This window comes from Bubalus kerabau, chromosome 4, assembly GCF_029407905.1.
Source record: "Bubalus kerabau isolate K-KA32 ecotype Philippines breed swamp buffalo chromosome 4, PCC_UOA_SB_1v2, whole genome shotgun sequence".
Classification (NCBI taxonomy): domain Eukaryota; kingdom Metazoa; phylum Chordata; class Mammalia; order Artiodactyla; family Bovidae; genus Bubalus; species Bubalus kerabau.
The window spans coordinates 17,931,865-17,947,303 of record NC_073627.1 but is presented as its reverse complement, the minus strand read 5'-3'; the positions used below and the strand labels follow the sequence as shown (position 1 = coordinate 17,947,303).

Here is a 15,439-nt window from a genome sequence, read left to right as displayed (position 1 = left end):
AACATATTTAAATTTAATTTGACTCAATTATTTATTGAATGCTTAATATGATCCCCACACCTCAATCTAAGGCACATAAAAAAGATTCCTCTGACATTAATCTAGACGACTAAGTCAATTCTCTGAGCTTTAGCTTTAATCACCTGTAAAATAAGGATAAAAACACTTACCTCTGAGATAAGCTTAGCACAATGCCTGGTTAAATTCTAAACCCCCTAAAGAACTAATCTGGCCTTTTGGTGTTTTACCAGACCACAGATGACCTAGGGTTCTGGAACTATGCCTATAGGTATCTTTCAAATATACTCATTTAAATTAGGAAACTAATAATAGTGAAAGGAAGAAACTCAATAAACATTTACTTTTAAAGTCAGACCACTTTTTCCCTGGATGACTTTAACAGTGTCTTATTTCGCCCCTCTGAATTCTTTTTTACCCTATGATTCATTTTCTCTTCCTATGAGTTTTTCACAAGTCAGATCTGATCTTTACTTAAAATCCTTCAGTGGCTTCTAACTGTCCTTGGCAATAAAAGACAAGCCACCAAACTGGCAGAGTGCTACAGTCTGTACCTACCTCTTCGGTTCATCTTGTAGCATGTTTTCTCATGCTGTCCCTGTTAGCACGACGACCTGCTTTCAGCTCCTCAAACCTGCCACGTTATCCTTCTGCCACAGGTCCTTTATACACAGTCCATTCTGCCTGGCATACTCCCTCCTTTCCTTCAATCTATGCTAATTCTAGTCATCCTTTGGACTTCCTTCTTTTCCAGGGAAGGTTTTTTATAGGATACCCAGATGAGGTTAGGCATTCTTATACACTCTGATAACACCAAGTACCTTTCCTTTGCAGTATTTCTCACTGTTGTGATTTTACACATATTTAAGAGAGTATATGAGTAATATCTTCCTCACTATAATATAAACTCTAGAAAGGTAGGGACTACATCTGGTTTTGCTCACTGGATACTCCCAAAAGTATATACTTTTTAAGTAGGTGCTTAACTAACGTACAATGAATGAATAAACAAATGATCTTTGACTTTTTGCTGTCCTCCCATTGCTAGCATTTTACACGTTAGTCTTAAATTTCTCTATATTATTATACATCCAATAGTTAAGGATCTCTGGAAACCTTGAAACAAACTCTGTGGTACATAGAACTCTGTTTCTAATACAAATAATTACCACCTAAGTACTCCTTTATAAAATATGGGGATTTCCTAAGAACCTACTGAAAGAACACTGAGAGTAGAAAGAACAGATCCACAATTTGATGTTGGAGACCTGTGTTCAAACTTGTGTTCCAGGACTTCAGCAGTGAGACTTTGGGGAATTATTTAACTTTTCTCAGCCTCAACTTTCTCATCTGAAAAGTGGAACTCTATTTTTGGACTTGTGTAGATTAAATGAAATGATATGGTGCTTCTAGTATATAGACTGGCACACATTAGGTACTTAAAAACCTTTTCCTTTTCCAGCTCTTAAGATTAACAAATTCTACAGGTATAATTGATAGTTTGTATTATATAATGTCTCCCATATATGCCACAATTGTTGATTTTGTAACACACAATTCACAAAAGACCCAATGATTGATTCATCAGCTCTGTCATCGTCATTGCTACTGCTTACCAGGAAAATCTGGCACATAAATACTATGGCCAAAAAGCCCTAGAATTTTTGAGTTTCTTTTTTTTCAAAATTAAAGAAGTGGAAGTATCATATTCAACAGTACTATCCATTTCTGATTTAAAATCAAGTTTTGCTCAGAATAAAATCATTCCTTTATCACCAATTCTTAAGGGGGTCAGAAAGTGATCATGAAGGCAGCCAATAAAAACTTGCACACATCCTGGAAGTGAAACTTGACACATATAGCTCCCATTACACTCTGCTCAAGCATGTGAGTGACAGTATGTATCTTCTGGGGGAATGGAGTGGGGAATAAACTATTCTCTAAAGCATGACAAATTGGTAGCTGATGACAGGCAGGGCTAAGATTAGCGACTACCCGCCGCACCCCCCCAACCCTGCCCCAATTCATCCCTTCCCTTGCTCAACTGCTGGTGTAAACCTGCCCCTAAAAGAATAACACTCAGTGCATCACTTCAGGTGTTCTACAAATTAAAGCCAGATGGAAGAAATGCTGCTAAAGGTTATGAAGCCAAACTGAGCAACACCATCACTGAGCCCCCAAATAAGTTTAAAAGAGAAATTTTGCTGATTAAACTAACAAGTCAGTTCTAGGCCACACTGACTTTTAAAGATAATTAAATCAACACCACAGAAAGTAAATGGCAAAGTTCCTTCTCCTTGTTGCTCTTCTTAAATATGAAATATTATTTTAAATATAAACAAACCTCTGTAAATTGTACAACTAACTCAGACTTAAATATGACCACCTAGATTGTGTCATTCTTGTTTTTTTCAAAAAAGAAAATAGGTGTCTTCTTTTAGACCATTAAAAAAAATGGACAACATAAGAAGGTATGAAGAAAAAAGTCACTTTGGAATTTTCCTACTATACATTAGAGTGTAATTTCTTGAACTCTAATTTACTTCAGGTCTACATCAATGGTTCTCAGTCTGGGCAATTTTGTCTCACAAAGGACATGTAGTAATGTCTAGGGGGGCATTTTGTTTGTCACAAATGGAGTGGGCATATAGCAGGCAGACGGCAAGGACACTACAGAACACAGGACAATATCCCCACAACAAAAAATTAGCTTGCTGAAAACATCAACAGTGCCAAGACTGATAAACCCTGATGTCCACTACTGTGTAACTTGCTAGCCTGTATCCGCCCTAAGTCTTGCCTTGTCCCACCTTCCCAATAGCACCAGATTAATTTTTTCCCAAGCAGTGCTTTCATTATAATTTTTCTGTTCAAAAACCTATAATGGCTATTTTACCAACAAATTAAATCTAAACTCCTCAGCCTGGATGTTAAGTCCCCTTGTAACCTGATTCTACCTCACTAGCAAAACCTTATCTTTTCTGTTCTCAATTCCCATTCTAGACAACGCTATAATTTTTATTGTTTTCTTGTTCCTGAGCACCATTTTCAACTTTGGGCTTTTGCTCATGCCATTCTGTGCCAAGCATATTTCTCCTCTACCAACTCAAACCCTTTTGACTTTCTAAAGCTCTAAGTTCTACTCCTTCCAGAAACCTTTTCCATCTTTCCAGTCCACAAGGATCTCTCTTTACTGAATTTACTATTATCTGTGCAAACATGTACATACTGACTTTTAACATTATTCAGTTCCTCCCGTTAAGCATATTTATCTTCCCAAAAAGACAGGACCCCTCAAAAGATGAGAAGTTATCTATCTACATTTCTACTGGTTGGTTTCACAAATATCTTAATGGTCCTCCTCCAAATTTGTTTTCCCTGCAAAGAATTCTCCATTTATTAAACATTACCCCCAAAATGAAACCTAGGTAGCTGTTCTTCATTTCTTCACAAATGATCAATTTCCATGACGCATTGATTCTACCTCCAAAATATCTCTTGAACTTATCTACCTCTTTCCTATTCCACTGCTACCACTTTAGTATAGGTCACCAATCCCAAAGAAAGGAAATACCAAAGAATGCTCAAACTACCGCACAATTGCATTCATCTCACACACTAGTAAAGTAATGCTCAAAATTCTCCAAGCCAGGCTTCAGCAATATGTGAACCGTGAACTTCCTGATGTTCAAGCTGGTTTTAGAAAAGGCAGAGGAACCAGAGATCAAATTGCCAACATCCACTGGGTCATCAAAAAAGCAAGAGAGTTCCAGAAAAACATCTATTTCTGCTTTACTGACTATGCCAAAGCCTTTGACTGTGTGGATCACAATAAACTGCGGAAAATTCTGAAAGAGATGGGAATACCAGACCACCTGACCTGCCTCTTGAAAAACCTGTATGTAGGTCAGGAAGCAACAGTTAGAACTGGACATGGAACAACAGACTGGTTCCAAATAGGAAAAGGAGTACGTCAAGGCTGTATATTGTCACCCTGCTTATTTAACTTATATGCAGAGTATATCATGAGAAACTCTGGGCTGGAGGAAGCACAAGCTGGAATCAAGATTTCCGGGAGAAATATCAATAACCTCAGATATGCAGATGACACTACCCTTATGGCAGAAAGTGAAGAGGAACTAAAGTGAAAGAGGAGAGTGAAAAAGTTGGCTTAAAGCTCAACATTCAGAAAGCTAAGATCATGGCATCTGGTCCCATCACTTCATGGCAAATAGATGGGGAAAGAGTAGAAAAAGTGACTGACTTTATTTTTCTGGGCTCCAAAATCACTGCAGATGGTGACTGCAGCCATGAAATTAAAAGACGCTTACTCCTTAGAAGGAAAGTTATGGCCAACCTAGACAGCATATTAAAAAGCAGAGACATTACTTTGCTGACAAAGGTCTGTCTAGTCAAGGCTATGGTTTTTCCAGTGGTCATGTATGGATGTGAGAGTTGGACTATAAAGAAAGCAGAGAGCCGAAGAATTGATGCTTTTGAACTGTGGTGTTGGAGAAGACTCTTGAGAGTCCCTTGGACTGCAAGGAGATCCAACCAGTCCATCATAAAGGAGATCAGTCCTGGGTTTTCATTGGAGGGTCTGATGTTGAAGCTGAAACTCCAATACTTTGGCCACCTGATGCGAAGAGCTGACTCATTCGAAAAGACCCTGATGCTGGGAAAGATTGAGGGCAGGAGAAGGGGACGACAGAAGATGAGATGGTTGGATGGTATCACCTACTCAATGGACATGAGTTTGGGTGGTCTCCGGGAGTTGGTGAGGGACAGGGAGGCCAGGCGTGCTGCAGTTCATGGGGTCGCAAAGAGTTGGACACGACTGAGTGACTGAACTGCACTGTCATCTTAAGACTGTATTTATTCTTGCCTTCCTCTTCCCTGACCTTTCACATACAGTAGCCAGAGATCTTAACATCTATATCAGAGTATGTCAACCCCCAGCTGAAAATTCGTCAGTGATTCCCCATTACACTTAGAATGAAAAATGAACTCCTTACAATGGCCTTACATTACTATGCAACTCCAGCCACAATGGCCTTCTTTCGGGTCTTACAATGTCAAGTTGTACTATGTCTCAGGGACTTTGCATATACTGTTTTCTCTGCTTGTAGTTCTTTTCAAATTGTTTTTGTCTCAAACTTTGAACTCAGGTACAATGTTATTTGCTCAAAAGGAACTTTCCTAACATCCTTTTTAGAGAAGGTTTTAGAATGTCTTTTATCTGCGCTTGACACATAGCAGGTGCATAACATTCTTTCCAATTTGATTATTTCATTGAGGCTGCTTCTGAACCTTGATGGTCCAACTGCAAACCTGACTGAAGTCAGGACCCTCTTATTAAGTCTCTCTCCTAACACCCTACTTGGAGTACCATTCTTATCACAATTTATAATTATTAATTTGTGATTATTTGTCTCATGCTTTCTCTATATATAAGCACAAAGGCTGTATCAGGGCACGAGTCCATAAAGGAATTATCACTTATCTGTAATGATTTCCTTCTCTATCTCCCCACTCCAAAGCACATCCTCTCAGTTCAGGTACTATGTAGCACTGTCTTCAAAATACTGTATTGTACCTAAATATGAGAATCTGTTTTCTAAAAGAAAATTTCATAAACAAATGTATTTCAGCTAACCTGAATACATTTTTGAATGAAGACCAAATAGTCAAATGGTATTGATTTATCAATTTAGCTATATATATGTGTGTGTATATATATACACACATTTTTACAATCATAAAATATATTTAGGAATTTCTTTTTTTCTACTCTATTGAATAGAACAATTTATTAAAAAGCCTTTTTTTGGGAGAGTGGTAATCATCTAACACAATTTTCCTGAATAACCATCTTCAATTCTAAGTTATTTGAAAATGGTACCCTTTGAATCTGTGTTAGATGCTGTCCCTGTACTTCTTATCCCAAGCCAAAAGTATTCCTTCACTATCTGTTGCTGCTGCTGCTAAGTGGCTTCAGTCATGTCTGACTCTGTGTGACCCCATAGACAGCAGCCCACCAGGCTCCACCATCCCTGGGATTCTCCAGGCAAGAACACTGGAGTGGGCTGCCATTTCCTTCTCCAGTGCATGAAAGTGAAAAGTGAAAGTGAAGTCACTCAGTCGTGTCCGACTCTTCGAGACCCCATGGACCGCAGTCTTCTAGGCTTCTCTGTCTATGGGATTTCCAGGTAAGAATACTGGAGTGAGTTGCCACTGCCTTCTCCACCTTCACTATCTAATGAGCTCTAAAACAATATTATGTGTAAAAGCAACCAGTTACTATACTACTTATTAAGATGATTTTTCCAAGGCTTTTTTTTTTTTACAACTTCATTCAACACTTCCGTGATGTCTTAACCCCCAGGAATAATTGATAAATCTATATAAAATTGATTTTTTTAAAAATCAATTTCATCAGGTGGATTTTATACACATCCAAATTAGCACTGATTCAAGTCACTTAGGCTAGCAATTATTCCTTCCCAAATAGTTATTTTAAAAATTAAATAAATGACAGAATTTCTGCCTCATAATAGGAGAGATTTTTGAAGACTCAAAGTAATACTTTTTTATAAGAGATAATTTTGAGGAAGTGCTTATATTTAGGCTTACATGGTATATCAAACTGGGTATCCCATGTTTAAGATTTAAGAAAAGAAAAAGCAAAAATCATTTGCTCATCGTTTCTCTCAACTTTTTTCTATGCCTAGTAACAATGGCACCCCACTCCAGTACTCTTGCCTGGAAAAATCCCATGGACGGAAGAGCCTGGTGGGCTGCAGTCCACGGGGTCGCTAAGAGTCAGACACAACTGAGCAGACTTCACTTTCACTTTTCACTTTCATGCGTTGGAGAAGGAAATGGCACCCCACTCCAGTGTTCTTGCCTGGAGAATCCCAGGGGCGGGGGAGCCTGGTGGGCTGCCGTTTATGGGGTCGCACAGAGTCGGAAACGACTGAAGCGACTTAGCAGCACCAGCAGCAATAATACTTCAAACCCTGAGACAACCCTCAAAAGGACACACCTTTCCACCTTACTCTCATTCCTTTAAAAATACAAGCAATCACTTATTATAGTTTAAAAAGCCAACGTTGCTTGTTCTCCTACTGCTCTAGATCCCTTCTTGAATGGCTTCTTATACTAAAAATTACAACCTAAATTCTCACCTAATTATATCCTAAAACTTTTACCACTGTCAGTGGGTTGTGTGTGGGGAGTAGACAAATTTGACTCTTGAGCCTTAAAAATATCTAAATGCATTACTGCTAAGAGTACTTTAATGAAAAACAGAAAACTTGATGTGTTTATCACACAAGGAATATCTTTATCAAGGAATTGGCTACATATTTCTCTCCATGCTTTTATGCAAATTAGGTGGCCCTGGTGATAAAGAACCCGCCTGTCAGGAGGGCAAGGCAGGAGATGTAAGAGACACAGGGTTGATCCTTGGGTGAGGAAGATCCCCTGGAGGAGGGCATGGCAACCCACTCCAGTATTCTTGCCTGGAGAATCCCATGGACAGAGGAGCCTGGCAGGCTACAGTCTACAGGGTCGCAGAGTCAGACATGACTGAAGTGAATTGGCATATATGCATAGGCTATCCATAAGACTAATTTATCATCTTAGAAGCCATATCTATAAGGCAAATGTATCATTAATTGTTAAGACAAAATAACAAAAACATGAAACAGAAATTAAACAACTTGAGTAATCTGCTTATCCATTTTAGAAGGTATAGACAGCGACTTCTAATTTCAACTTAGGTCTCAAAAAAACAACCAAAAACAAAACACATTAAAAAGGGACTCTTTACTAGTAAATTTGGATGGAAAGAAACAGCTTTGAAAGCACCAGTATAATGTACAAACAGAATTGTTTGTACAATTCTGTACAGAAGACAGAATCCCACACTACACTAATTAAAAAATTAATAGCTGCTATATGTAAACAGCTAGAGAAAGAGCCAACTAGGAGAAATTGGTATTTCATCCTGTGATGGAAAAAATTAAAGAAATATGGAAGGAGTGATGTATTAAAATATTTTACTATTTGATATCACGGGTCTTTAAGAGCAACATGAAGCAATTTCTAAAATCGGTTTGCTTTCAAAATAAAGTGCATGACTCAATGACATCAGTTGATAGAGGTCAACTCTTCTAATCAAGTCAAAGATCATAGGATAGGGTAAAAAGTCTCCCAGACCTGGTCCCTCACCAGGGGACAAAAGATTTAGTTTCTTCAGATGGCAGGAGGGGGAAATGACTTGGCACCGCATCACACCCTTAAAATCCAATAGGGTTTCTTACATGCCAACAGAGCACTGTGCGTCAAAGCAAACCTTGGTGTAGTATGGATGGAAAAATCATGATGTGTCTTTCATTTCCTGAACGCCTTATAAACATGCACAGTAAAACACTCATGATACCCATCACAGGTCATGGAAAAAAACCAATTTGCTGTTTCCAGCCCCTCCCCTTGTATAGGTGCTTGAGCCTCTGCACTGGGCCTTGGGGTTCTTTTCGCAGATTATTGTCCGGAGGGAAACTGAGTGAGCGAGGAAAAGCAACGTGCGCTAGACACAGTTTGTCACCAAAACAGAAATCAGTATTAAAAACCCCGATCCTACCCTCCCTCCACTTTCTTCTAGAAAACAAAAACAAAACCAACACTCGCCCCGCAAACTTGCTCCACCATTATGAAGATCATACAGGCACTGATCAAACGTGCGTCCCAACCATCCTTGGGCAAGAGAGCACCTGGGGCGAGTTTTCGGCCCCTCATCGCTGACCCCGGCCCGGGCCCAGCCCCTGGGCTGACAGGAGGGGCTCGCCCGACATTGGCCCGGAGGGAAAAGGAGGGATTATCGCCGAACTCCGCTCACACCCGGGGAAGAAGTAACGTAGGGCCAGAGGGAACGCGGCTGAGGCTGCGGTCAAGGCCTCGGAACTGACGAGAAGACAGGCAGGAGCCGGCGTGAGGTGAGGCGGGAGAAGCAGCCGGGCCTAGGCCGCAGCAGGCCGCGAAGTGGCCATACGCCGCTTCCCGACCGAGGCTGCGAGCCAAGCCTCAGGGAAGAGGGTTACCATTACCTGGACGGGTTCCTGCAGCACCGTCATCCTGGAGGTTCAGGCCCACTTTCTGCAGTGCCTCAGGCCCCCCCCGTAGCGACTCCGGCCCGGCCAGCCCCGGCTCATTTAAACTCACCAGCGACCGTTACCGGGGGATGGGGGAGGCCGAGCGAGAGCCGAGTACCTCCGAGCGGGACACGGAAAAGCCCGAAGTGGAGAGACGCGCGCGGGAGCCAGACGGAAATGCCCGAAGGAGACCGGAAATACCCGAGGTGAATCGGCAGAGGAGATCACCGTTGCCGGAAGTTGTCGAGGAGTACCGGAGACGACCGAGCGTGATCCAAAGCGTATGTTCCTCTTCTTGGTCACGCTTTCACTCACGCACGCCACGCCCCGTCGGCTCTTGGGTAGGGGCACGCCCAATCGGTAACCAATAGGCTGGGCGTGGTGTGCGGGAGTCGACCGGCAGCGTTACGCGGCCGGGCTTCAATATTGATTTGCCGTTCAAGCTTGCTGGATTAATTGGTGCGCGGTGGATTAAGCAGAGTGTTAAACTCAGGAGTTTGGGGCTGATTTTAATTAATCAAGAGGTATCTGTCTGTTAAGTTTAGGTCGTTTATCCATTCCTGAACTCTTATTCATGCCTCAAAGGGAAATAGGAAATTGGAAAGACTGCCACTATTTAAAGATTCAATTTGACCCCTGTCCTCAGATTACGGTCTGTTTAACGGAAAAGTAATGTAACAAAGAAGGAAAGTTATAACCAACCTAGATAGCATATTGAAAAGCAGAGACATTACTTTGCCAACAAAGGTCCGTCTAGTCCAAGGCTATGGTTTTTCCTGTGGTCATGTATGGATGTGAGAGTTGGACTGTGAAGAGAGCTGAGCGCCGAAGAATTGATGCTTTTGAACTGTGGTGTTGGAGAAGACTCTTGAGAGTCCCTTGGACTGCAAGGAGATCCAACCAGTCCATTCTGAAGATCAGCCTTGGGATTTCTTTGGAGGGAATGATGCTAAAGCTGAAACTCCAGTACTTTGGCCACCTCATGCAAAGAGTTGACTCATTGGAAAAGACTCTGATGCTGGGAAGGATTGGGGGCAGGAGGAGAAGGGGATGACAGAGGATGAGATGGCTGGATGGCATCACTGACTCAATGGACACGAGTTTGAGCAAGCTCCAGGAGTTGATGAACAGGGAAGCTTGGCATGCTGCAGTCCATGGGGTAACAAAAAGTCGAACACAACTGAGGGACTGAACTGAAGATGAGAAAAGTTTTAGATGTAAGCCAGATTTTGAAGGATAGGTAGAATTAGAAGAAAAGAAAGGAGAAAGTGAAAGGGAGCAGAATGAGATCAATCTGGTAAGAGATGTGACATTAACTGCTGCTGCTGCTGCTAAGTCGCTTCAGTTGTGTCCGAGTCTGTGCGACCCCATAGACGGCAGCCCACCAGGCTCTGCCGTCCCTGGGATTCTCCAGGCAAGAACACTGGAGTGGGTTGCCATTTCCTTCTCCAATGCATGAAAGTGAAAAGTCAAAGTGAAGTGATTATTTAGGTCGCCAGATCATGGAAAATCTCAGAAACAGGGCAGAAATGTTTACTCTTGATAGGAGAGGCATTGTGACGTATTGGAAAAAGGGTTGGATTTCAATTTTATCTCTGGCACTATTAGCTTTAGGTCCTTAGGAAAGTCACAGCCTCACTGAACTTGTATTTCTTAAGAGTCAGACACGACTGAGCGACTTCACTTTGACTTTTCCCTTTCATGCATTGGAGAAGGAAATGGCAACCCACTCCAGTGTTCTTGCCTGGAGAATCCCAGGGACGGGGGAGCCTGGTGGGTTGCCGTCTATGGGGTCGCACAGAGTCGGACACGACTGAAGCGACTTAGCAGCAGCAGCAGTATAAAAACAACCATTAAGAGGACGAAATGCATTAATGTATGTGACTGTCTAACACACATAGTGAGTGAGTGAAGTCGCTCAGTCGTGTCCGACTGTTTGCAACCCCATGGACTGTAGCCTACCAGGCTCCTCTGTCCATGGGATTTTCCAAGCAAGAGCACTGGAGTGCGTTGCCATTTCCTTCTCCAACACACATAGGAGGCTCTCAAATTTCCTTCCTATTACCTCTCCCCCTAAAGTGTGTGAACAGGGAACTATTAAAATTTTAGTTTTTGGTAGATGAGAAAAACAGTCTTTGCAATATTTTTAAAATTAAAGTATAGTTGATTTACAATATTGTGTTATTTTCAGGTGTATAGCAAAGGGATTCAGAAATGTATTTTTTCAGATTATTTTTGCACAATAGGTTATGCAAGATACTTTTTATAGTTCCCTGTGCTATATGGTAAATCCTAGTTGCTTATCTATGTCATGTATAGTAGTTTGTATCTATTAACCTCATGTTCTTAGTTTACCTTTCTTTCCTTCCCTTTTCCCTTCCGTATCCAAAAGGTTGAAGAAAACACTTTTTGAAGGTTGACTTCCTAATCAGGGCATTTCTAGGCTAGATGTGGGACTTCAATTTTAAAAGTATTGCAAAGACTGTTTTTCTCAATAGTATATTCCATTTGTGTAGATATTTCTCTTTCTGGTTCTAACATTTTATGTAGATGAAATCAGTTTAGAATGGGTCACTCCCTTCCTTTGGGTGTTGCTGTGAGGGGGGTGGGGCCTGGGTGTTTTGTTTTGTTGACAGAGCTATAGCCTTTACTGGAGGCCATCGCTAGTCACTGCTTGTGTGCTTGTAGCCCCAGAAAGGGTGAGGTGATCTTATGCTGCCCTGTGCCTTGTTCTGTGCGCAGGGTTGGGCTGGGTGAATTAGGGTGGGAATAGTGTCCAGTATGGAGAAGGCAATGGCACCCCACTCCAGTACTCTTGCCTGGAAAATCCCATGAATGGAGGAGCCTGGTAGGCTGCAGTCCATGGGGTCGTGAAGAGTTGGACACGACTGAGCGACTTCACTTTCACTTTTCACTTTCATGCATTGGAGAAGGAAATGGCAACCCACTCCAGTGTTCTTGCCTGGAGAATCCCAGGGACAGGGGAGCCAGGTGGGCTGCCATCTCTGGGGTCGCACAGAGTCAGACACGACTGAAGCGACTTAGCAGCAGCAGCAGTGTCCAGTATGGTAGTCACTAGCTAAAGTTTAGTTAAAATCAAGTAAAATTTAAAATGAAGCTCTTCAGATGCCCTAGCCCCATTCCAGGGACTCAGTAGAGACATGTAGCTAGTGATTCCCATACTGGATAGCACAGGCACAGATTATTACCATCATTGGCTTGATTAGGACTGTAAGATCCAAGATGGCTTCACTCACATGTTTGGGGCCTTGGTGCTGGTTGTTGGCTGAGCTCCTTATTTCTCTTCCATATGACTTCACATCAGTCAGTCGTCTGACCCTAACTTCTTGACTTGGCACCTGGCAACCAAGAAGGCAAAAACAGAAGCTGTGAGGCCCCTTAAGGCCCAGCTCTGTAAGTCAAGCTCCATCACTTCTAGTTGGTCAAATTAAGACACAGAGGCCGACTGGATTCAACTGGAGGAGAAATAAGAGTCCACCTGTAGATGGGAAGAGTGGCAAAGTGACGCTGCAAAGGGCGTGTGCCATGGGAAGGACTGACAGTCTTTGAAAACACGCTCCCAGGTTTGAGATGCCAGATGAGAGAATCTGGTAGGGGAATGGAAAGAAAGTGTGTGTGTGTGTGGGAATTACTCCTAAAATGTGACATAATATTACTCTTAAAATGTGCTGCTTTAACTGACCACAGCACTCCAGATTTAGTCCAGTGAATTCAGAATACAATAGAACTCATGCTTTTATTATCTGGATGACTTCTATTAAAGTGGGCTAAAGTTTTATTTACATAACTCTGATCCTGCTAAGCTTTTGGTCATTTTACACACACACACACACACACACAGCACTTTTTCACACAACAGGCTTCCAAGTCATGTACCTGAGCATTTGATTCTTGTAAACTTCAATGTAGAAACTTACAACACAGGATATATAAAGCTGATTTTTGTGTGTATGAAAATGTGTGTCTAGACTCAGCATTTAGAGATTCTGTGATGTTTGTCATGCTGGCTCATAAGCTTAGAATTTGCCTAAAGTCCCACCTCGCCCCCCCACCCCCATACCCTTTTTTTCTTTTTTCTGAAAAAGAGCATCTCTTTTCTGACCGTTGGTCATGGGCTAACACATCTGTTGTGATTTTGTGCTCATTCACAGCAAGACCACATTGTTTGAAGTTGTGCTTCGATGGACTCTTTTAGAGCATTTTTACTTCCTTTTCTGTTCCTGATTGACCTACTTAAACTTACCATCCAGCAACTACTTGGACATCCTGCCGTCACCCCGATCCACATATATTTAGCTGGCAAGTGGACTTAGATTACAGTAAGCATTATTCCAAACATGATAATTTTTCCTTTTTCTTAGCCTGCCCCTTGTTCTGTTTCATGTACAATCAAATTCGAGGTCAGGGTTTAGGGAACTATTCAAGAGGCTAGACATGGTACCATAGACAAGGTACAGGCCCACTGAGATAACCCAGAGAAAGCTCAGTCTTCTCAGTTCCTTGAGTCCTCCTTATCTGTACCCTTCTTTTGTCCCTGCTGCACACTGCCTCTTATCCTCTTTATATTACCTACTGTGAGGCTCTGCCCCTCTCTTCCCACCCCGCGTATCTTTGCTCCCCCTCGTCATCAAATCAACCCCTTGAGACTTCCCTGGTGGTCCAGGGGCTCAGACTCCGAGCTCCCAATGCAGGGGGCCCTGGCTCAATCCCTGAGCAGGGTATTGGATCCCACATGCTGCAGCTAAGACCCAGCACAACCAAATAAATACATGATAAAAAAATATTTTTTTAAAAAACAATACATACCATGTTGCTGCTGCTAAGTCACTTCAGTCATGTCTGACTCTGTGTGACCCCATAGACGGCAGCCCACCAGGCTCCCCCATCCCTGGGATTCTCCAGGCAAGAACACTGGAGTGGGTTGCCTTTAGTATTGCATTAAAAAACATCATTCCTTTACTTTGGCATCTCTGATCACACAGTTTCCTGGTTTTCTTTCTACTGCTCTGTTTCTTATCAGTTTCCTTTACAGAACTTCTAATATCAGAATGCTTCACGGGTTCAGTTCTAGGCCTTCTCACTCTGTATGTTCTTACAAGGTGAACTTACTCTCATGGTTTCAGGGTTTTTTTTATTGAAAATTGTTCCATAGGCTGTATCTCCAGCCAGGCTCTTCTTAGAACTCCAGGCCTAAATGCCTAGCTGTCAGCTTGATATTTCTGGGTGTCTCACAGGTACTTTGTTCAGGATGGAACTCCTCACTCTTCTATTTTAATTATTATCTGTTGCAGTTTCTCCATTGCCCAAACCTGAAATCACTCTTTTTCTTTAATAACCCTAATGTCTGGTTTCAAAGCCCTACTGACTTTACCTCCTAAATTTACCTTCATGTCTCTTCTGCCTCAAGTCTCACCTACCTCCAAAAACAAGTGTAATCATGTCAGGACTCTCCTCCCTAAGCCTCTCCACTGTTGACCTAAAACAAATAGACTGCCAGTTATTGCTTCAGCATAAAAATGGGTTTATTTGGGACAGTGAAGAAGTGCAGGGTCTGCAACCATGGTGAGCCACATGCAAGTCACTAGCAAAAAAATGGAGAAAGAGAACTCTTTCATGGCAGGGAAAAGGAAGTTGGGAGGGCTATAATAAATAAAAAGTTTACGATTCTTCTTTGGCTGAGTTGTGCCAGTCTCTCATTGCCTCTTGCCAGGACAGAAGAGGAAGTCTTTCTTCTTCCTATTGGACTCTCTTATTGTCTGGGGGTGTGAGAGCTCCCTCTTCTGGTCTCCCAACTCTACTTTAATTGAAGTTTCTGTTGATTAACTTTTTTTTTTTTTTTTTAACATTTATTTGTCTGTACCGGGTCTTAGTTGAGGCACGTGGGGTCTTTGATCTTTGTTGGGGCATGGGGGATCTTTAGTTGAGGCATGCGAACTCTCTTTTTTTTCTTTTTATTTATTTTTAATTGAAGGATAATTACAATATTGTGTTGGTTTCTGCCATACATCAACATGGATCAGCCGTAGGTATACATATGTTCCCTCTCTCATGAGCTTCCCTCCCACCTCCCACCCCATCTCACATCTCTAGGTTGTCACAGAGCCCTGGTGTGAGTTCCCGAAGTCATACAGCAAGTTCCTACTGATTGTCTGTTTTACATATGTTAGTATATGTTTCCAGAGGCATGTGAACTCTTAGCTGCAGCGTGTAGGATCTAGTTCCATGACCAGGGGATCGAACCTGCA

General features: G+C 42.0%; 1 protein-coding gene across 6 annotated transcripts in view; it reads right to left on the bottom strand.

Annotated features, from left to right (window-relative positions):
* The window catches only part of CDC27 (cell division cycle 27), a 57,303-nt gene extending 48,034 nt beyond the window's left edge, over window positions 1–9,269 (bottom strand). For all 6 annotated transcript variants that reach the window (XR_008712900.1, XM_055575599.1, XM_055575600.1 and 3 more), the window contains exon 1: window positions 9,129–9,269. Coding sequence is in view for 5 of the 6 variants with exons in the window: in XM_055575599.1 (XP_055431574.1) it covers window positions 9,129–9,155 (27 nt within the window). In the remaining variant the exon portion in view is untranslated. The remainder of the gene's footprint in view (window positions 1–9,128) is intronic.
* Between the last annotated feature and the right edge of the window lie 6,170 nt (window positions 9,270–15,439).